Source organism: Cherax quadricarinatus, chromosome 80 (assembly GCF_038502225.1).
Source record: "Cherax quadricarinatus isolate ZL_2023a chromosome 80, ASM3850222v1, whole genome shotgun sequence".
Taxonomy (NCBI): domain Eukaryota; kingdom Metazoa; phylum Arthropoda; class Malacostraca; order Decapoda; family Parastacidae; genus Cherax; species Cherax quadricarinatus.
Window position 1 is genome coordinate 12,987,485 of NC_091371.1, and position 24,598 is coordinate 13,012,082.

Here is a 24,598-nt window from a genome sequence, read left to right on the forward strand (position 1 = left end):
GGAGTAAGGGATTATGTAGGGAGGGGAGAGGCAGGCGAGGTGGTAGGAGTGAGATGATTAGCGGAGGTAGGTAGGTAATGACAGGTCAGTGGTGACCACCACGACACTCTCATTAACTCTACACTACTCACTAACATATGCCTCGCCCACTCTTCACTCATATAAACATAATAAAATATGAGAAATAGGAATAGCTAATAACGGGGACAGTGAATATTACTATTCTACTCACAGTTTATTATTAAGTCCTTGTACAATAATATATTTGGGAACAGGAGTACATTGGGGTTTAGATAAATGGGGTGGTACACATAAGCAGTGAGACAGGGAATACAATTAGCTTGGCGAAACAGAATATAACTTACAATGTAGTTCAGAGGGCAGTTCATCACAGGAACTAAGCCACAGGTCCCAAGACCTACACAGCAAGAGTACTGCGCCAAGCCAGTACTCTGCCCAATGCCTCCAACAGTCTCCTCCAGAGACTTCAGCAGCCTTCTCCCGAGCCCTGCACCCCAACAGCAGCTCCGCTCGAATCTCTCTGCTCAGAGCTCTGCCCGAATCTTCTGCTCAGGAGCTCTGCGCCCCAGCAGCAGCTCCGCTCCAATCTCATGATCATGCTCTTCCTTGGGCTTTTATGGTGGTCCAAGCACCCTCCACAACCACGTGTACGACCTGACGCCTAGGTCTGAGGCGTCAAGAACAAAAGACCTCAGACGTGGGCGTGGCTACAGACGTTTGCCAAGGCAAGGTGTGACCATATAATTGGTTAAATTAGGTCTCCCCAGAGACCTCACAAGCCCAGCTGGACTACATCACAAGATAACTAGCACCTGTGAGCTGAGGTACGATAACTAGCACCTGTGAGCTGAGGTAAGATAACTAGCACATGTGAGCTGAGGTAAGATAACTAGCACATGTGAGCTGAGGTAAGATAACTAGCACATGTGAGCTAAGATAACTAGCACCTGTGAGATGAGGTAAGATAACTAGCACATGTGAGCTGAGGTAAGATAACTAGCACATGTGAGCTGAGGTAAGATAACTAGCACCTGTGAGCTGAGGTAAGATAACTAGCACATGTGAGCTGAGGTAAGATAACTAGCACATGTGAGCTGAGGTAAGATAACTAGCACATGTGAGCTGAGGTAAGATAACTAGCACCTGTGAGCTGAGGTAAGATAACTAGCACCTGTGAGCTGAGGTAAGATAACTAGCACATGTGAACTGAGGTAAGATAACTAGCACATGTGAGATGAGGTAAGATAACTAGCACCTGTGAGCTGAGGTAAGATAACTAGCACATGTGAGCTGAGGTAAGATAATTAGCACATGTGAGCTGAGGTAAGATAACTAGCACATCTGAGATGAGGTAAGATAACTAGCACATGTGAGCTGAGGTAAGATAACTAGCACATGTGAGATGAGGTAAGATAACTAGCACCTGTGAGCTGAGTTAAGATAACTAGCACATGTGAGCTGAGGTAAGATAATTAGCACATGTGAGCTGAGGTAAGATAACTAGCATATGTGAGATGAGGTAAGATAACTAGCACATGTAAACTGAGGTAAGATAACTAGCACATTTGAGATGAGGTAAGATAACTAGCACATGTGAGCTGGGGTAAGATAACTAGCACCTGTGAGCTAAGATAACTAGCACATGTGAGCTGAGGTAAGATAACTAGCACATGTGAGATGAGGTAAGATAACTAGCACATGTGAGATGAGGTAAGATAACTAGCACATGTGAGCTGAGGTAAGATAACTAGCACATGTGAGCTGAGGTAAGATAACTAGCACATGTGAGCTGAGGTAAGATAACTAGCACCTGTGAGCTAAGATAACTAGCACATGTGAGATGAGGTAAGATAACTAGCACATGTGAGCTGAGGTAAGATAACTAGCACCTGTGAGCTGAGGTAAGATAACTAGCACATGTGAGCTGAGGTAAGATAACTAGCACCTGTGAGCTAAGATAACTAGCACATGTGAGATGAGGTAAGATAACTAGCACATGTGAGCTGAGGTAAGATAACTAGCACATGTGAGCTGAGGTAAGATAACTAGCACATGTGAGCTGAGGTAAGATAACTAGCACATGTGAGCTGAGGTAAGATAACTAGCACATGTGAGCTGAAGTAAGATAACTAGCACATGTGAGCTGAGGTAAGATAACTAGCACATGTGAGCTGAGGTAAGATAACTAGCACATGTGAGCTGAGGTAAGATAACTAGCACCTGTGAGCTGAGGTAAGATAACTAGCACATGTGAGCTGAGGTAAGATAACTAGCACATGTGAGCTGAGGTAAGATAACTAGCACCTGTGAGCTGAGGTAAGATAACTAGCACATGTGAGCTGAGGTAAGATAACTAGCACATGTGAGCTGAGGTAAGATAACTAGCACATGTGAGCTGAGGTAATATAACTAGCACATGTGAGCTGAGGTAAGATAACTAGCACATGTGAGCCGAGGTAAGATAACTAGCACATGTGAGCTGAGGTAAGATAACTAGCACATGTGAGCTGAGGTAAGATAACTAGCACATGTGAGCTGAGGTAAGATAACTAGCACATGTGAGCCGAGGTAAGATAACTAGCACATGTGAGCTGAGGTAAGATAACTAGCACATGTGAGCCGAGGTAAGATAACTAGCACATGTGAGCTGAGGTAAGATAACTAGCACATGTGAGCTGAGGTAAGATAACTAGCACATGTGAGCTGAGGTAAGATAACTAGCACATGTGAGCTGAGGTAAGATAACTAGCACATGTGAGCTGAGGTAAGATAACTAGCACATGTGAGCTGAGGTAAGATAACTAGCACATGTGAGCTGAGGTAAGATAACTAGCACATGTGAGCTGAGGTAAGATAACTAGCACATGCGAGCTGAGGTAAGATAACTAGCACATGTGAGCTGAGGTAAGATAACTAGCACATGTGAGCTGAGGTAAGATAACTAGCACATGCGAGCTGAGGTAAGATAACTAGCACATGTGAGCTGAGGTAAGATAACTAGCACATGTAAGCTGAGGTAAGATAACTAGCACATGTGAGCTGAGGTAAGATAACTAGCACATGTGAGCTGAGGTAAGTTAACTAGCACATGTGAACTGAGGTAAGATAACTAGCACATGTGAACTGAGGTAAGATAACTAGCACATGTGAGCTGAGGTAACTAGCATCCTGAGGTAACAAATATTACCTTGTAAATTGAACGTTATAAAAAATTAAAGGAAGAGACCTGGTGAAATAATTCATCTAAAGTATTATTATTATCACGGGAAAGCGTTAAACTCGTACGTGGTATACAGGGACTGGTTCATACATCGATTTATTAAATTTCGTACTGTTGAGAATAGCGAAGTGCAGGCACGTTTCCAGCAAGAACTTCTATTAGGACAACATTTCGATCCTTTAAGATCAAGTCAGGCAATAACGATCCCAGTTCAAAACGTTGTCCTAGTAAACGCCCCGGGGAAGCGCTAAACCAGTAGGGACCCCACAGCGCCATTTTAATGGGAGACTTGATCAAGTCTGATTCAAGACACGGGAGGGTAACTGATTCCTTGGAACAAGATCCCTTCATTAGCCTAATATAAACCTAATATAGCCTAATATAAACCTAATATAGCCTAATATAAACCTAATATAGCCTAATATAAACTAAGTTTTTCCAAAGGGCAACGGAAAACAATATGTTGCTCACTGAAGACAAATTCCAACTACTCCGTTACGGAAAACTGAAAGAAATAACTAGAACTGAGTATACTACAAACTCTAATCACACAATAGAGCGGAAAAGTAATGTGAAGGACCTGGGAGTGGTAATGTCTGTGGATCTCACCTTCAAGGATTATAACAGTGAAAAGTAGGGGCGCCATTAGTACACTAAGAGAAAACACAATAAGTGTCCGGGGCCCAAGACTGTTCAACAGCTTCCCACCAGCCATAAGGGGAATTACCAATAGACCCCTGGTTGTCTTCAAGAGGGAGCTGCACAAATACCTAAAGTCAGTGCCGGATCAGCCGGGCTGTGGTTCGTACGTTGGACTGCGTGCGGCAGCAGTAACAGCCTCGTTGATCAGGCCGATCCACCAGGAGGCCTGGTCATGGGCCGGATCGTGGGGGCGTTGATCCCCGGAATACCCTCCAGGTAGGTAAACCCTTTCCCATCATTATTGTAATTAAAGGAAGCACTAAGCCAGTAGGGGTCATACAGCGCCCTCATCACATCTCAGACTTCTGGACAAGGTAGAGAGGGCCACACAAGGAAGTCATTTTCAGCCTCAGACAGACACAGTGGAGAGAGAGCCTTCAGCTTTTCTATTACAGGCAGAAGTAGATAGTTCTACCCAGTAGACAGCCTGGGTATGTCTTCTGCTGTCTGTCTTTTCTATCCACTTTAATATGGCATTTCAGCAGACTGTACAACAGCAGAGAAATGTTGGTGGCCTTACTGTTATATACGAGAAAGAAAGAGAGAGAGAGAGAGAGAGAGAGAGAGAGAGAGAGAGAGAGAGAGAGAGAGAGAGAGAGAGAGAGAGAGAGAGAGAGAGAGAGAGAGAGAGATGAACTAACATATATATAACCTATGTATCCCAATTAATGCTCTCTAACACCAGAATAAAATCACTCACCTTTTGTGAATTCCCGTTGGTACTGGGGTCCCATAGGTCCCACGGCCGCCTCACTGCCCTGCCAATGTCCTTCCATCACTGTCTTCTTCGCTAACTCTCTCGCTTCTTCTCGTTCCTCTGTTGCTTCTTCCATCTCATCCACTGTTGATTCTATTACTGCCTCTGTTACTTCAATATCTTCCTCTGTTGGTGTATCGTATCTTTCCTCTTTCATTGCTTCATTCCCCTCCTTAAATACTGTTTCTTTCCTCTCCTCTGTTATGCTATTCTTCTTTTCATTTGCTACCGACTCTTCCCACTTATTCTCCTCAGTTCTTGCTTCACCCGTCTTCCCTGTCATCATCTCTGCCAGACATTCGTTCTGGATATAAACAGTAAACATCACCTGTTGATATTCGCACTTCTCATCTTCGGTGAAGACTTCGTATTCAGTGTTCTTCGAGGCCTCGAGTGCTTCTTTCTCTGGTGCGTCAAGAGTTTTCTCAGACGCTTCGAATGGAATCTCGGAGTCTTCAACTGTAGCCATCTCTACCTTTACTTCAACCTGATTTCCATCTGCATCAGTGGCCACGGTGTCGTCTTCATGGTAGTCAGCATGAACCCCGCTGTCTTCAGATGTTCCCTTTACAACTGGAAGATAGTCAGGGTCGCTTGCTACAACACCTTCACATTGATCCTGACTGCTAGAGATTTGTGTATTGTCTCTACTCAGGTGTTGGCGTTCAGTGTTCTCATTATCGGGAAGGCATCTTAGGCCGTCCCTGTGGCCGATACTGTCGCGACCTCCAGTATCGTTCTCATCACTACACTTTTGCAGGGTGCTGTTACAATGCCGTGAGGTGATGCTGGCGTCACCGTCAACTTCTTTATTCAAATCTCCGTCATTGTAGGTCTTTTCGTATATGATATCGTTATCATGAAACTCTATAAAAGAGTCACCATGAGAGCGATTTTCATTAACTGTGCTGCCAAGATTGTAATCCAAGTGTTGGCCAGGATTAATGCTTTCCCTAACATTACTCTCTAGAAGAAGTCCGTCACCGGTCTTGTTAGTATCTGCAAGACTGAAAGACTGAGAAGTATTCTGGCATTCTAATAACTCTGAGACACTACACTTGGATAAATATTCATCACTCAGAGGTGAGAGTCTGGCACCTGATTCCTCCAACTTAACAACAGTATCCGCCTGAGGCTTGACTCTGTTTCCTTTCATATCTTTCGCCTCTCCATCAGCGAGGACATTCCCACCGGGATCTTCAACTGGAATGTCTGTTCCTGTCTCTTCCTTCGCGAGAACAATATTGTCTTGACTGTCTATTATTCCAGATATCTTCTGTTGAGAGTCTCTAGTTCTGTCTAAGAAATGATCGAGACTCTCGCGACAGTCGCGATAGCAAGCCCGGTTCTCCTGTGTCGAGCTCTTGATAGCCTCCTGGAAGGAGTAAGAGCAGGGACCGTCTTCAATAATGGTTTCCAGGGAAGTGGGTCGTAAAGACTGATACCGTGGCTGCATCTCTTGTAGCCTGCCGTCGCTGCAGCAAGAGTCATCGTAGTCTCTCTCTTGTCCCTCGTCTGGGCCACAGGAGCCAGAGACCAACACAAAGGCCACGAGATCTTCCTCTTCCGCAATCCAACTTTGTGATAACTTAACATCCTTGTCTCCTTTACTGCCTACTTTCTTTCTTTCTTTATCTATTCTTGGTGTATTTCCTCTTGATTCTTGTACTGTGCTTTTTGTGGACTTAACAATACTATCACGAGTTCTTCTATACGTAACCATTTCGCTCGTAGCATTAACATCCCTGATTTCTGTTTCTTTTATTTTAATTTCCCGCTTGCTTTTTGTTTCTATACTAGATTTCTTCACTTTAGTTTGTGTCACCTTTTCTTTACGTCTGATTTTAGCGCTCTCGCCCCGACAGTTGCCTCTTCCGTCATCTTCTTTCGTCTTCTGCTTTTCTATAATCAGCCCCATCTTCCTTTTGTACTTAGTTTCGTTTTATAAAGCCAGTGTTTTTTCCTTTATACATTCAACCAGTCCCTATCCTCAAGTTCATTTTTTCTGATACCTTCACAGATAATTTCACGTTTGCCATGGTATATATAATATTCTTGTATATTTTAAGTTATTTGTACCGAGTTGTATTTACAAAATACATATTATTTAGTCTGTTGTTCGAATATTTGCAATTACTGGCTTCCTCGGCACAACATGATTGGTAATCAAGTCTAGTTCGGTACACGTATCGCACCTAAGTTCTCTCAACCTACGTATTCTCACCCTCACTCTTTCTCCCGCTGAAAAAAAATGACAAGTATGCTTTACGAATATCACTGAACTATACACAATATATGCATACACAAACTTCCAGCCAACAGCACACACTCACACACACTACCAGACAATAACAACATTCTTGTACTGAGAACACTCTAATACATAACACTGTAATCAGTACACTGGCACATAGCACTGTAATCAGGATTCTCTGATACATAGCACTGCAATCAGTATACTATGGTGCATAGCACTGTAGTCAACACTGATATACAGCACTATACTCAACACACTCTGATACACAGCACTGTTTTCAACACACTGATACACAGCACTGTACTCAACACTCTGATACACAGCACTGTTTTCAACACACTGATACACAGCACTGTACTCAACACTCTGATACACAGCACTGTTTTCAACACACTGATACACAGCACTGTACTCAACACACTCTGATACACAGCACTGTACTCAACACACACTGATACACAGCACTGTACTCAACACACACTGATACACAGCACTGTACTCAACACACTCTGATACACAACACTGTACTCAACACACTCTGATACACAGCACTGTACTCAACACACACTGATACACAGCACTGTACTCAACACACTCTGATACACAGCACTGTACTCAACACACTCTGATACACAGCACTGTGCTCAATACACTGATACACAGCACTGTACTCAACACACACTGATACACAGCACTGTACTCAACACACTCTGATACACAGCACTGTACTCAACACACTCTGATACACAGCACTGTGCTCAATACACTGATACACAGCACTGTACTCAACACACACTGATACACAGCACTGTGCTCAATACACTGATACACAGCACTGTACTCAACACACTCTGATACACAGCACTGTGCTCAATACACTGATACACAGCACTGTACTCAACACACACTGATACACAGCACTGTGCTCAATACACTGATACACAGCACTGTACTCAACACACTGATACACAGCACTGTGCTCAATACACTGATACACAGCACTGTACTCAACACACTCTGATACACAGCACTGTGCTCAATACACTGATACACAGCACTGTACTCAACACACACTGATACACAGCACTATGCTCAATACACTGATACACAGCACTGTACTCAACACACACTGATACACAGCACTGTACTCAACACACACTGATACACAGCACTGTACTCAACACACACTGATACACAGCACTGTACTCAACACACTGATACACAGCACTGTACTCAACACACTCTGATACACAGCACTGTACTCAACACACACTGATACACAGCACTGTGCTCAATACACTGATACACAGCACTGTACTCAACACACTCTGATACACAGCACTGTGCTCAATACACTGGTACACAGCACTGTACTCAACACACACTGATACACAGCACTGTGCTCAATACACTGATACACAGCACTGTACTCAACACACACTGATACACAACACTGTACTCAACACACTCTGATACACAGCACTGTACTCAACACACTCTGATACACAGCACTGTACTCAACACACTCTGATACACAGCACTGTACTCAACACACTCTGATACACAACACTGTACTCAACCCACACTGATACACAGCACTGTACTCAACACACTCTGATACACAGCACTGTACTCAACACTGATACACAGCACTGTACTCAACACACACTGATACACAGCACTACTCAACACACCCACACTAATAACTATTTAGCGCAGTATTGAGTACAAACACTAATACACACAACTGTACTCATCACTTAAAAAACAGAATTTCACGAGGTAGTGTACTTACGATCTGACAAAAATAATTCCACGAGGAATATACGATTAAATAGGAATAATTCCAGAAGGAATTTAAAATTTCAGGCGAATTTACAATTCAATAAGTACGATTCCAAGAGATATTTACAATTCAAAAGGTCTGTTCTATGAAATGTTTAAGATTTAAAAAGTGACAAACTATCTTTACAACTCCAGAAGAAATTAACAAATAAACAAGTACAATTAGTGGATATATTTATGAGTCAGCAAAGACATTGGCCAGACCAGGAAGAGGGATGTCAAAAAAACTTAGGATAAATACAAGAAAAGCAATCTGGCCTGAGAAGACTTTATGATGCGGAGGGAAACGAAGATGGGAGGATCTTGAGCGTGTCACCAGCGTAGATTTACAGTAGGTAGGTATAATGTCAGGAAACAGGACAAGTATTTCCTGAAGCAGGTCTTAGTCATATGATAACCCACAGCTGGAGCTTTTGGTCATCTGACCGAGGACTTCCACTGGCTTACCCCTCCACCATTTAAAAGTCATTATTATGATTATAACAACTAAAGTATTATCCATGTATACAGTAATACGTGACCATAACAATGGAAAACACACCTAACAGAACGACAACTTTTTATTAGACAATATTTTGCCCTAAATAGAGTAACACATTATCTAATAAAAAAAAAAAACTGAGCACAATGCCACTAGAAGCGGCCCAAAGACATATGAGTCAGAAATAAAAGAAGAGAATATACAATTTAGAAAGTGAGAGATGTTCCCTTTACAGGCGAAGATGAAGAATCACGGAACTTCTCAAAGCTCTCACACCTTTCTCAAGGGTGAAAATAAATACGGACTATAGGAATGGAAAACACTGAGATAAAAGTGAATACATTGTACAGAGTCCCAGAGAGACTAAAGTAAAAATCCATTAATGAAACTGAAAGAAACAATATATTTTTCTTGCAAGTGAAATCCAGGACAAAAAGCACATCCAGCATTGGACCCTTGCTTAAAATTATTATAATCATGGGGAAGCGCTAAACCCATAGAATTATACAACGCATGTGTGGGGGGGTGGAGGGCATTCAGGCTCAATTCAGGGAACTGGAGCACAGATCCAATTCCCTAGATCAAGAGCCCCTCACCAGCATCAAGGAACCTCCCTTGAGGGGCCTTGCTTAAAAGAAATGAAGCTTACACTGATGACAACAAAGAAACGAGCGAAATACTGATCACAATATGACAGTGTTCAGTGAGCCATTCATCACACTGAAGACTGACAATCCAAATGAGGACTTCATGAATGAGACCCAAAATTCAATGAGAGCAAGAGGCGAGGCAGGTGTAAAATACCTTCATTGAAAAGCAAAAGTGCAATGAATAAAAGATAATTCAATAATTGTAAAGGAATCTAGACTTTTCAACGTCTGTCCATCATACATGTAGAGAATTACCAGGAGGCTCCAAGCTGTTTTTAAGAGAAATCTGGATAAGTTCCTCCAGTATGTGTTTGATCAGCCGGGCTGTTGGGGCTACGTTGGAACAGATCATCAACCAGGAAACCTGGAATGGGACCGGGCAGCGGGGGCGGTGATCCTCGAAATCGGGTAACCTTCTTTTAAGAATATACCAGCGTTGAAAGTTTAAAGCCTTTACTAAAGAATAAATACAACCCACCACGTCGCTACAAGGAAGGGAAGGTGTTAAAATAGGATCCACGAGGAGCTAGGACACATCCTTTATCTCATAACAAGTGCATAAGTCCCGCTTCCCGGGGTCTTCATCAATGGTGTTCCCCTGGGCAGCCACAGACATACCGACATAGCCACCTGGTAAATATCTCGTCCAGGACTCATGTAGACGCCCCTGCCCGCCCTCACCTCTGACCTATTGGGTCAAAGGTCACGCCCACGCCCGCCCCACACACCAAAGCTGACGTCTCCATGCCTGGGTGCGCGTCTTGCAAAAGCGCTCGGATTAGAGCGCCCTCTTTAGTTTGGGAATTTTAAAGGGGGAGTGCAGCAGGGGCGCAGTGACGGCCGTGTTGAGGCCGTATAGGAGCCGTTGAAAGAAGTTTGGAGACGATGGAGACTGTGGAAGGGAGTGGTAAAGGATGCGGCAGGAGCTGTGCAGAATTGTTTATTGTGGTATATGTTGTTGTCGGGGTGGTGGTAGAGAAGGATGTAGGAGAAGTGACGGTGGTTGAAGCAGTGGTTGTTAGGGTGGTGGTAGCTAGAGTGGTTGTTTGGATGGTGGTGGTGGTGGTGGTAGAAGATGGTTGTAGCAGCGATTGTGGTGATGACAGTGGTGTGATAAGAGAAGAGTACGGCACAATAGATATCTTCGTGGGTGGGTTGGTGTGGTGGTGGTGATGGGATTGGTGGTAGGGTATTGTAGTGAGGGTACTGGGGGTGACAGGAATGCCCCGAGAGGACGGGCAGCTGTGAGGGAAGCTGTTGTGTGTGACGGGACCCTGAAGGGAATAGAGAAAGGAGAAAGAAATACAGAATTGAACTGGTCGAAAAAGCCGGAAGTTTCGCCCATATCCCTGACAAATACGACCAAACTGTTTGTGATCATGTGGGAGAGAAACATGTGAATGAATGTGTAAAATAATAATATACTAATATCTTTATTTCTACAAATACATATACAAGGTACACAGTCATAGATGATATCAATGACATACTATATAGAAAGTCGCTTGTTATGCACAGCATTTCGGGCAAATTAGGTCAATTTTGTCCTAGGATGCGACCCACACCAGTCGACTAATACCCCAGGTACCCATTATTACTGATGGGTGAACATGGACAACCGGTGTAAGGAAACACGCCCAATGTTTCACCCCTTTGCCTGGAATCGAACCCGGACCCTAACCGTGTGAAGCGAGAGCATTAGCCCACCAGGCCACAGGGCACACACACACACAGATATATATATATATATATATATATATATATATATATATATATATATATATATATATATATATATATATATATATATATATATATATATATATATATATATATATATATATATATATATATATATATATATATTCACTCGTAATGTCTAATATTCTAAATTTATTCAAAATATCTAACCTCCGCATGCAATACAAATATTTTATAAGAACATCCCTTCAGGGTTCACATCATATCAATTCACATCAACTAATATTTAGACAGTTCTATTATTTCTAATATTCAGATCCATTCGTAATTTTTTTTATACTGAAACGTGACAAGTGTGTAATTCCTCGCTGTAAGACCCAACAGTGCTTGGTGGAACGTCAGTCCCGGTGGAACGTCAGTCCCGGTGGAATGTCAGTCCCAGTGGAACGTCAGTCCCGGTGGAACGTCACTCCAGGTGGAACGTCAGTCCCAGTTGACTCAAGAAACTACCTCTTCCCTGAAGGTCTCGCCAACTGAAAATCTCCAAAGCAGGGAGAAGGGAGCCAATAACCCAGAAGACCCTTCCAATTTCAAACCACGAGCGGCTTCCATTTAACAAAACACGTTCAGTTTTCTGCGAGACTTAATTCAGTCAACTGGTGGTGGAAGCACTCCGCCATGGAGAACACATTTTTAAAGAATTCGAAATTGCTTTGACTATTAAGTCATCATCAGTCTTGCCTGGTTTCCCAAACCCAATGTTTTGTTTATCGCAAATAATTCTTCAAAGGATTACTGAGGTACAGATTTTTTTTTAAATTTGTCGAAAAATTCTCTTAAGAACATAAGAATGTAGGAACACTGCAGAAGGCCTACTGGCGAAGCTGCATCGTATTTTTCAGTGTCAAGAAAACTTCAGAGTAATGACTTGTTTAAACAGCTGATAATTTACATCAGGAAAATTCACACAAAACACGTGCTCCTCTCCATCCGAAGCCAGACAATCGTACCAAAAAACAATTTCCAATGGTTAAAATCATGACCATAATTTTTAAAGGAGTGGAAGGGTAAGCCAGTAGAAGGCCTCGGTCAGATGACCAAAAAGTTTCAGCGGCGGGTCATCATATGACTAAGACCCGCATCAGGAAACACTTGTCCTTTTTCCTGACAAACCTTACCTAACCTAACCTAATGGTACCAAAACTACAACAATAATAAGTGGTGTAACAGCAGATGGTGTGAGAGTAGCCACGAGTTGCGGATGATAGAGATAAAAGCAGTAATTGGAAACCTTATTCGCACAACGTTTCGCTTGAAAAAGCTTGTTGTATGAGCGAAACGTTGTCTGAATTAAAATTAACTATTACTACTTCTGCATATTTTTCATATATAACGAGCGATCTTTGTATCAGATACATTACCAGCGTCTGAATGATGTCTCAGAACAAGCTACAACGTCTCTCTATACACAGATCTGCACACAATCACATATTCATAGCGAAGCGCTAAACCCAGAATGCGCCCGGGGAATGGCAGGCAGTCATGTTTGATTTACGAAAGAAAAGAACAGCTCTTATTCCGTGGCTGAAGAGTACTTCAGCAACATCAGGGCACTTTCCTTGCAGAGAGTTCCTTCTTCAACTTGTAGCTTTGTCTTCAAGTGAATGAGGATAACCTAGCGATGATTATTAAACATTAAGATGTACGTTATTTTCCCTGTCTCCTAATATCGTGTTTATTTTTCCACTATAATCTACCTTGTCCATAATTACTATCGTGTTTGCTTTGTCTGCTTTCGTAAGTTGAAGTCTTAACAAATCTTTGAGGACAATTGTCCTCAAACATCTGTTAAATTATACCATGAATTAAGGAAAGATCCTGGACTTCACCTTACGAAAGCAGACAAAGTAAGTACGATAGTAATTATGGACAAGGTAGATTACAGGGGAAAAACAACATAGAGTTTGTATTAGAAAACTGGGGGACTGACGTGCCCCTTAAGATACATAAATAACCCGTACATAGGAGAGAGAAGCTCACCATTACTTCTTTTCCTTCTTCTCGTGGTCCCGTCCTTGTCCAGCTCACCTACATGTACTAGCTCTCTCTCTCTCTTTTTGTGGTTATAACTATGGCCATAATTTTTAAAGGGGGTGGACAGGTAAGCCAGTGGAAGGCCTCGGTCAGATGACCAAAAAGCTCCATCGGCGGGTCATCATATGACTAAGACCCGCGTCAGGAAACACTTGTCCTGTTTCCTGATAAACATTACCTCTCTTTTGTGTCAGTGTGTAAATTTTCCAAGTCGGACCGAAACGTTGTCGAAAGCTTCTCTCTATGTGTAGGTTGGAAATAAATGGTACAAAATACCGACACAATGGAAAATAAGCACTTAAGCGGTATAATGTGATCCTTTATTGACAACGTTTCGCCCACGCAGTGGGCTTCATCAAGTCACAATTATTATTATTATAATCAAGGGGAAGCGCTAAACCCGGAGGATTATACAGCGCGTGGGGGGGGGATGTGGAAGGCATTCAGGCTTAATTCGGGGAACTGGAGCACAGATCCAATTTCCTAAATCAAGAGCCCCTCACCAACATCAAGGAACCTTCCTTGAGGGGCATCAAGTCACAAGCAAATCTGTTTGTGACTTGATAAAGCCCACTGCGTGGGCGAAACGTTGCCAACAAAAGATCACATTATACTGCTTAAGTGTTTATTTTTCCCATATGCAGGTTATTTGTGCATTGTTCCAGCCATGGTTTTGTGCCTCTTTGTTTCTTCTAAACATTAAAATATTACGAAAGATTAATGCTACGATGTAATATTCAGGACAGACAGTACTGTAATCAAAACACAATTCACAATTGACTCACTAATTGCAAATGTTATTTGTGGGTTAGGTGTGAATTGTTTCCAGCAACTGCATTGTGATTTATTACTTAGAACAATAACCAATCACAAATCACCGAACGGAAAGTTCGAAGCAACGACAAGCCAGTCCTATAACTAGGAGGCAGTGCATTGTTATTACGATCTCACGGAATCAATAGTAACCCTCCGAGTTTGCATAGGACAGTGCACGCGGTCTCTACCTTGAACCCTTTTGAAGCCATGAGTATCTCCAGTCTTGATAACTGACAAAAGCACTCTACCTTGAACCCTTATGAAGCCATGAGTATCTCCAGTCTTGATAACTGACAAAAGCACTCTACCTTGAACCCTTATGAAGCCATGAGTATCTCCAGTCTTGATAACTGACAAAAGCACTCTACCTTGAACCCTTATGAAGCCATGAGTATCTCCAGTCTTGATAACTGACAAAAGCACTCTACCTTGAACCCTTATGAAGCCATGAGTATCTCCAGTCTTGATAACTGACAAAAGCACTCTACCTTGAACCCTTATGAAGCCATGAGTATCTCCAGTCTTGATAACTGACAAAAGCACTCTACCTTGAACCCTTATGAAGCCATGAGTATCTCCAGTCTTGATAACTGACAAAAGCACTCTACCTTGAACCCTTATGAAGCCATGAGTATCTCCAGTCTTGATAACTGACAAAAGCACTCTACCTTGAACCCTTATGAAGCCATGAGTATCTCCAGTCTTGATAACTGACAAAAGCACTCTACCTTGAACCCTTATGAAGCCATGAGTATCTCCAGTCTTGATAACTGACAAAAGCATTCTTAATTTTCCCCTCTTCAACACCGCCACTTTTATTCTCTATTGTTGGCGTTGTTGACTATAGTCAACAACACCAATAATAGATATATTTGTATAACTATCCAAGCATATCTATGTTCCTTAACGCTGGAGTCCTGGCTTCTGAGAATCTCGCCAATATAAAGGGAACTGCAAACTTTACGAGGACTCTCGTAAACACCAGCTGTAGTGTGTAGTGTCTGGGATGGGGCGCCATGAGTTTCATGGCGTTGCAAACATAAAAAAAAAATAAAATCTAAGAGTCTAAAGTTTCGGGAAGTCTGACACTTAGGTAGCATGATATTTTTGTGTTTATAACCTTAATTATTATTATTATTAACATAAAAACGCTAAATTGTTATTTCCATTACTTCTTAAGGGTCTCAGACAACTGAGAATTTGACGTCATCAAAAAAACTCATCATAATTTTAAATTCAAATTCCAAAAAACTTCTACCAAAAAAATGGTGTAGTCTCGTCCCTCACATGGTCTTCCTTCACACACGAGAACATATGTTCTCTTCCTTCACATGTTCTCTGCCCTCATATATTCTTTTTATTTCAACACGATCGGCTTTAAAGCCTACAGCTTCTCTCTAATGCCTTGTTATTTCTCTCTCTCACTCTTGCTCTTTTTGTTCTATTTTTTTCCTTTTCACCTCTCACTTATATACATTTTTCTTCTCGTATCATCAAAATTCTTTTCATTACCTCACTACAGTGTTCCTCGTCTCCTTTCTCCTTTTCCCTTGCAATTTCCTATCTAATTTCTCTCCTAAATTTTCTCTCAACCTACCCCTCCCCCTTTATCTCACTTTTACCTATTTTCTCTCCCTCACCTCTCCCCCTCATTCACCCCCCAAACCGTGGCAGCCCCTCGTTCAATTAGCACAACTAATTTCAGAGAACGACTAATTCTTGACAGAACTGCACAAGGGCGCCCAGCTGGACCAGATCTTGTTTCTTAACCATGGTGGTGCTGCTGACCCAGGGTGGTGGTGCTGCTGACCCAGGGTGGTGGTGCTGCTGACCCAGGGTGGTGGTGCTGCTGACCCAGGGTGGTGGTGCTGCTGACCCAGGGTGGTGGTGCTGCTGACCCAGGGTGGTGGTGCTGCTGACCCAGGGTGGGGGTGGTGTTGCTGATCCAGGGTGGTGGCGGTGATGGTGTTGACCCAGGGTGGTGATGCTGCTGCTGATCCAGGGTGGTGGTGGTGCTGCTGCTGACCCAGGGTGATGGCGGTGGTGCTGGTGACCCAGGGTGGTGGCGGTGGTGGTGCTGGCCCAGGGTGGTGGCGGTGGTGCTGGTGACCCAGGGTGGTGGTGCTGCTGCTGCTGACCCAGGGTGATGGTGGTGCTGACTCAGGGTGGTGGCGGTGGTGGTGTTGGCCCAGGGTGGTGTCGGTGGTGCTGCTGACCCAGGGTGGTGGCGGTGGTGCTGCTGACCCAGGGTGATGGTGGTGCTGACTCAGGGTGGTGGCGGTGCTATCCCAGGGTGGTGGCGGTGGTGCTGCTGACCCAAGGTGGTGGCTGTGGTGCTGGCCTAGGGTGGTGGTGGTGCTGCTGCTGACCCAGGGTGATGATGCTGCTGACTCAGGGTGGTGGCGGTGGTGGTGGTGCTAGCCCAGGGTGGTGGCGGTGGTGGTGCTGACCCAGGGTGGTGGTGGTGCTGCTGACTCAGGGTGGTGGCGGTGGTGCTGCTGATCCAGGGTGGTGGCGGTGGTGCTGCTGATCCACGCTCCTCACCACTTCCACCATCAAACCTTTTCTTTTGAATTTCCCCAAGAAAATTCCCTAGGCTTCGCTTTTCCTAAACTCAATTTAGAATTTTTTCTCAACCAAAGCTGAAGTAAAAATTACCTCAAAAAAAAAAAAACCAACAACAACAACAACAAGTGCAATTTACACTTCCACTCTGACTTTTAAATAATAAATTTCAGCTTTAAAAAAAAAATAATTTAAACTTCGACTTTCACTCCCAAATTATTATCACCAATTTTCTGACAAGTTAGTTTTTCACTAATTTTTCCTTTCTAATCAGGACGAAAATGCTGGTGTGTGTTTAGCTTGACATGACGTAAGACTTAACTACGTTAGCCGGGAATAATTCTAAAATATTCGGCCAACATAATCGCAGTCGTAATTACAATTTGTGAGCAGCGTGAAGACTTAACGTCCAATAATTATAGATGTATAATAATAATGCTACAGCCTTCATCATTCATCCACTGGATGAGGCCCGCGGTAATGCCGGGAGCAGACTGTAGTTCAGGCAGCAGTGGTCAGCCTCTGTTTGTGCACAAACACGCAAGCAATACCCGTATCTGATTGTTCCACAGAATACATACCTAATGCATAATGGCTTCTCTCTGTCTCATACATACAAACAGGAAGGCCCCGCTTATACAGCAGGTTAACTTCCGGGCTACTACTGTAAAGCTAAAATCGCTGTAAAGTGAATTATAGCGTTTTTTCACATTCCAATGTATATAAAAGCCTGAAAACATGTTTACACTATCATACACTGTGAGTAAAAGAACTAGGCCTAAAATATGCCTAAACAATACACACACATTACTTACCCTAAAATATTTTCGTCTTTACCTTATAGTGAGTGATGAATATATTTATTGTAGGAAGTCTGAATAAATGAAGAATGGGCATAACTGAAAACGGCTGCATTAGCAAAACGCTGTAAAGCGAAGCGCTGTAAAGTGGGGCCCTCCTGTACATCTAATGCAAAGTAATGGAGGCAATAATAAGTTAATAAATCACCTGGAAAATGCAGACTGTAGAACAGAGAAAGCATGAGTTTAGAAAGATAATTGTGCCTTCATAAAATAATAGAATTTTATGACGACATGACAAAGATCATTAAAGAAAGAAAAGGGTTACCAGACTGCGTATTTCTAGACTGCCAATACCTTCCTGGATCTACCTGGAGGGTATTCCGGGGATCAACACTCCCGCGGCCCAGTCCATGACCAGGCCTCCCGGTGGATCAGGGACTGATCATAAAGGCTTAACTCCTGCAGTCATAACTAAACAAAAATATATTGTACCAAATGTACCAGTACCACTCTAGAGTACACATTGAAACTTAAAAAACACAGGTGAAGAATACAGTATGTCAGACTTCGGACACAGGTTAAGAGTACAGTATATCAGACTACGGACACAGGTTAAGAGTACAGTATATCAGACTACGGACACAGGTTAAGAGTACAGTATATCAGACTACGGACACAAGTTAAGAGTACAGTATATCAGACTACGGACACAGGTTAAGAGTACAGTATATCAGACTACGGACACAGGTTAAGAGTACAGTATATCAGACTTCGGACACAGCTTAAGAGTACAGTATATCAGACTACGGACACAGGTTAAGAGTACAGTATATCAGACTACGGACACAGGTTAAGAGTACAGTATATCAGACTACGGACACAGGTTAAGAGTACAGTATATCAGACTACGGACACAGGTTAAGAGTACAGTATATCAGACTACGGACACAGGTTAAGAGTACAGTATATCAGACTTCGGACACAGCTTAAGAGTACAGTATATCAGACTTCGGACACAGCTTAAGAGTACAGTATATCAGACTACGGACACAGGTTAAGAGTACAGTATATCAGACTACGGACACAGGTTAAGAGTACAGTATATCAGACTACGGACACAGGTTAAGAGTACAGTATATCAGACTACGGACACAGGTTAAGACTACAGTATATCAGACTACGGACACAGGTTAAGAGTACAGTATATCAGACTTCGGACACAGCTTAAGAGTACAGTATATCAGACTACGGACACAGGTTAAGAGTACAGTATATCAGACTACGGACACAGGTTAAGAGTACAGTATATCAGACTACGGACACAGGTTAAGAGTACAGTATATCAGACTACGGACACAGGTTAAGAGTACAGTACATCAGACTTCGGACACAGCTTAAGAGTACAGTATATCAGACTACGGACACAGGTTAAGAGTACAGTATATCAGAATACGCAAAGGACAGATTTTTTTTTAAATAAGACACATACGTAACGAAATGTTTCGCTTACACTGTAGGCCTCTTCAGTTGAATACAAACATGACTACTATGGAGAAAGCAAGGATGGAGAGGCAAAGATGTGATCAGTCCATCAGTCTTGAAGTAGAAGTCTGAGATTTTCAGTCCCTCAGTCTGAAGAAACATTCACCTTTACAAGTTTTGAACGTGTCTTACTAACCTGCTTCTCGGTATTATAAACCAATAAGATTTATTTAGTTATTAGAAACATAAATTCACTATTTTTTTTTAATTATATCCACAACATTCTTAAATACCAGCCCGCCGCGTCGCCGCATTAACAATAATTAGTTCCGGGTGGTATATCGGAGCCAGCCAATATTTAGTTTTCGTAATATAGTTGCGCCGCTTCATAACACTGGTTTAACGAGCTTGTTCTACGGGTAACAAACTTCATAACTTGATTCATGTAAAGCATCATGGCCCTAAAGGGGCTGTTGCATTATGCACCTAACCTATATCCACAATATAAAAATTCATTGCTCAACACGTAATAGAAAATTCACTTCGCTTTTTATATTATAACGAGAGAGAGAGAGAGAGAGAGAGAGCGGTGAGAGGGCTGATGGAGGCTCTATCCTCCAGCCCCATTCATACAGGTTCTATTAATAATAACGTATATAAGCAACCATAAAGAAGTTGAGGGTTCGAAACAACGTGCCTACGCATTCACAGAGAAGTCAGGGATTCAACATAGCGTTCTTAAAGATGTCGAGAGTTCAAAACAACGTTCTTCGCATTCGTAAAGACGTCGAGGGTTCGAAATGTTTCTAAGCATCCATAAAGATCTTAAAAGTTGGAAAGAAGAGCTCAGGTATCGTAGTATTAGCAGGATTCAAGGTGTCTGAGCTGCCAACACTGTAAACAATTACCAATAACACGATAATTTGTGTATACATAGGTGAGAAAGGTAACGCATCTAGCGCTGAAAGACCCACATGGGCTTTCCGCTCTAAATAAAATATAATAATAATAAAGAGCAGCAATTATTATTATTATTATAATCAAGGGGGAAGTGCTAAACCCGGAGGATTATACAGCACCTGGGGGGGGTGAATGTGGAAGGCATTCAGGGAACTGGAGCACAGATCCAATTCCCTAAATCAAGAGACCCTCACCAACATCATAGAACCTTCCTTGAGGGGTAAAGAGCAGCAAAAATATTTGGACGTGTCACAGTATTTCACCTTTAATTTACACGGTTCACTTTACAGAATAAGAGCTGTTATCTTACCTCAGCTTATTTAGAGGTTAAGAGCTGTTATCTTACCTCAGCTTATTTAGAGGTTAAGAGCTGTTATCCTACCTCAGCTTATTTAGAGGTTAAGAGCTGTTATCCTACCTCAGCTTATTTAGAGGCTAAGAGCTGTTATCCTACCTCAGCTTATTTAGAGGTTAAGAGCTGTTATCCTACCTCAGCTTATTTAGAGGTTAAGAGCTGTTATCCTACCTCAGCTTATTTAGAGGTTAAGAGCTGTTATCCTACCTCAGCTTATTTAGAGGTTAAGAGCTGTTATCCTACCTCAGCTTATTTAGAGGTTAAGAGCTGTTATCCTACCTCAGCTTATTTAGAGGTTAAGATCTGTTATCCTACCTCAGCTTATTTAGAGGTTAAGAGCTGTTATCCTACCTCAGCTTATTTAGAGGTTAAGAGCTGTTATCCTACCTCAGCTTATTTAGAGGTTAAGAGCTGTTATCCTACCTCAGCTTATTTAGAGGTTAAGAGCTGTTATCCTACCTCAGCTTATTTAGAGGTTAAGAGCTGTTATCCTACCTCAGCTTATTTAGAGGTTAAGAGCTGTTATCTTACCTCAGCTCGTTTATAAGCTGAGAATTGTTATTCTCCCACAGCTCCTTTGCAGAATAAGAGCTGTTATCCTACTTCAGCTCATTTCAAAGCTCAGTCCTACTGTATCTAAGGTATATACAGTAACTCTCTCCCACATTCCAGACTGCGACCAACATCAGTCTTAATAACCTGTTATTTACTGCAAGGTGAACACAGACCACAGGTGTAAGGAGACATTCCTCACACGTCTCGCCTCGCCTCGCCTGGGAGTTGAACCCGGTTCCTTTCGGTTATGAGCGGCACGTTCTAGCACTTAACTGGTAGCCTACTTTAACATGCAGTCACTTCACTTCATGAATGCTGTGAGTCGTAAGTGAAATGTCAACATTATGTCGTCATTACCGCCCTGCTGAGATGGACATGAGTGGTCATTCTCATCATCCTCCCGGGGCCATGAAAACTAGTGGCATGAGGGCGATGGCTGCTAGTGACCTCGAGGCTATTGTTACGAGAGGTTAGAATAGATTTGGTTGGTGCCAAATCAAGTCTGGCACCAACAGCCTGATCGATCAAGTCAGCAACAGGGAGGACTGGTCTGAGAACGGGTCACGGGAACGCTATCATGAAATCAACCCAAGGTACAAGTCGAGGTTAAATTAAGATAGATTTGGTTGTGCTAAGCTAGGCAAGATGGAGAATCTTACCGCTCCCACCTGGTGACTGGAATCTCCACTTCACTCCAGCTCACCAATAACCCGCACAAGTGGATGATGGGCATAAACAAAGATGATATTAGTAAAGTACTGAGGGTGTCGAACCAGGTAAGAACCAGAAATAATGGTTTAAGTTGGATAAATTTAGATTTAGAAAGAACGTAGGTAAGTACTGGTTTTCGAACAGAGTTGTGGATACGTGGAACAATCTTCCCAGCAGGGTGATCGAGGCTAGGACCTTGGGTAGCTTTAAAAAGTGATTGGACAAATATATGAGTGGCATGGGCTGGGTTTGATTGGTGTCATTGGGTAGCTTTGGGTAGAGGTCCTTTGATAAGGACCTGCCTTGTATGGGCCAATAGGCCTTCTGCAGTGTTCCTCCATTATTATGTTCTTATAGGAGATACAAGCTGATGACTACCTTCCTAACCGACATGGACAATTTACAAGTCACACTAACACACGAGAGTAAGGGAGCTTTTCTCTCCTATGTGCGGGTTATTTGTGCATTGTTCCAGTCACGGTGTTGTGCCTTTTTGTTCTTCACATGAAATTATAGTTATTGCATCCATGCGGAAGTGATAAACCCACAGGGGTTATCCTGCGTTTTGGGGAATAATCTAACACGAACACGGAAGGAGCTAGCTATGATTGTGGAGGGACATCTGATTACCCCCTTCTAAGGGGTGAAGGGAGCGTGTCCCCCCTACCCCGGGGTTCAGGGGGTCGTATTGATGAATATGTTAATGCCACCACGCTGCAGTAACCCTCCCCTCTCCCCTTTCCCTCCTCCCCTTCCCTCCCAGGGCATCAACACCTCCTGCAAATTTCATGTTCTTTTATGATAATGAGAATGACGCCACGGCTCGACTACTGGCCTCGCTTGTGTTAATGGTAGTGGTACTTGTGATGGTGGTGGTGGTGAAGGTGGTAGGGATTATGACAGTGGAAGTCGTAGGGGTGATAGTTGTGGTGGTGGTGAAATGGTGGTAATGATGATAGTAGTGGTGATGGTGGAAGTGATGGTAATTGTTATAAGGAATGGTGGCAGAGGTGGTAATGGTGGCTGTTGGAACACTGGAGAATTCTGCGAGATAAATGAGGCAATGATTTACGACGGAATATTGGGGAGACAGTGACAAACGAGGGAACACTGGAGAAGAGTGATAAACCAGGGAATATCAAACCACCAACAACACAAACCTAAACGCTGCAACGTTTCCTTCAGACATCTGCTGACTATGTTCACCCATCAGTAAAATAGGTACCTGGGTGCTAGTCGACTGGTGTTGGTCGCATCCTGGGACAAAACTGACCTAATCTGCCCGAAATGTTCAGCATAACAAGCGGCTTTCTATTTAGTAGTATGTCACTGTCAGCTAAGCCCTGTGCATGTACTTGTAGAAATAAAGATTATTATTATTATTATTATTATTATCATCATTAACCCTCTTAAATAATAAACTATTTTGGAATATTTCACATTTATAATTGACTGGTCAACTTTCTTCTCTGACTCTTCTATTTCCTTCACTCACAATCTTGTTTTCCTTATTTCGATTTTAGTTCATATCTTTTATATTAATAAATTGGATAAGTTTCACTCTGACCCATAAACCCCTGATACATAAACCAGGCCTCGTCTACCCCAATGCACGTAAAACGTAAAGCGCAGAGTGCGCCTAAGTTTTTAATGTTCACAAAAGAAACAGTACAGAAAGCGGCCTAGGTTTTTAATGCTTACGGAAAAGAGCAATAGAAAAGAGCGGCCTAAGTTTTTAATGCTCACAAAAAGCGGCGACTGACTGAGTGAACCTTATTCTAGTTACTATACACTAGCCTTTAAAGTTTGAAGCCAATTATCAAGAAAAATCTTGGAGGAAAAAATCAGGCAATCATTTAAAAGATATTCCTCCTGGTATACCTGAAAATCGTGTTTCATTCTTTATGTTCATTCTCTCTCTCTCTCTCTCTCCTCTCTTCTAATAATAGTATTAGTCCACTTCCTTCTACAGCACTGCTGGCCGGCACGTTTCTCGCGTTTATCATGTTTACTTAAGCAGTAAGAGAAGGGGTGATGAGGGAAGAAAAAGGGGGGACAGAAATACTGGCCCCAACACACACGTGGCCTGCACTGTGTACGCTTCCACATACACAACGAATCGTGCTTTCCAGAGTATCTCAGCGATCATGGAGACAGGAGTAATGATGGGCACTGTGAGGCGGGCGGCAGGAAGTGGGTAAACCAATACAAAGTGCATTTTTTCTTTTTTCTTATCTCAAACTAGAGAGAGAGAGAGAGAGAGAGAGAGAAAAAAAAAGTGTTCACCAGGGTTGACAGTTTGAAGCCGATCGGATAAAGCGTCCTTAAGCAACACAGACTTTCCGAGTGAAAGCACCGTAGACTTCTGATGCTAAATTTTAGCTTCACTCAAACATCCTTGCCAGTAACGTCATGTAACACATTGAGTGAGAGATACGCTCAACATGTACGAATGTTTACGAATAATCTGAATTCACCAGCATGAAAATAACGCTTATATTTTCGGTGTAAATAGAGACCCTCTTCAGGTGGTGTTGAACAGAAACTGTTGTTTTCAAAGTGCTGACAATTGAATATGGGCAACGGCCACTGGTGGGTGCCATTTTTTATTTGTTTTGTACTG

At 42.6% G+C, this 24,598-nt stretch overlaps 1 protein-coding gene across 1 annotated transcript in view; it reads right to left on the reverse strand.

Annotated features, from left to right (window-relative positions):
* Positions 1-24,598, reverse strand: part of Liprin-gamma (liprin protein kazrin) — a 537,537-nt gene that overhangs the window by 495,829 nt on the left and 17,110 nt on the right. Inside the window, exon 2 of the mRNA XM_070102133.1 lies at positions 4,644-6,941. Within this exon, the coding sequence (XP_069958234.1) occupies positions 4,644-6,618 (1,975 nt within the window). The 5' untranslated portion in view covers positions 6,619-6,941. The remainder of the gene's footprint in view (positions 1-4,643; positions 6,942-24,598) is intronic.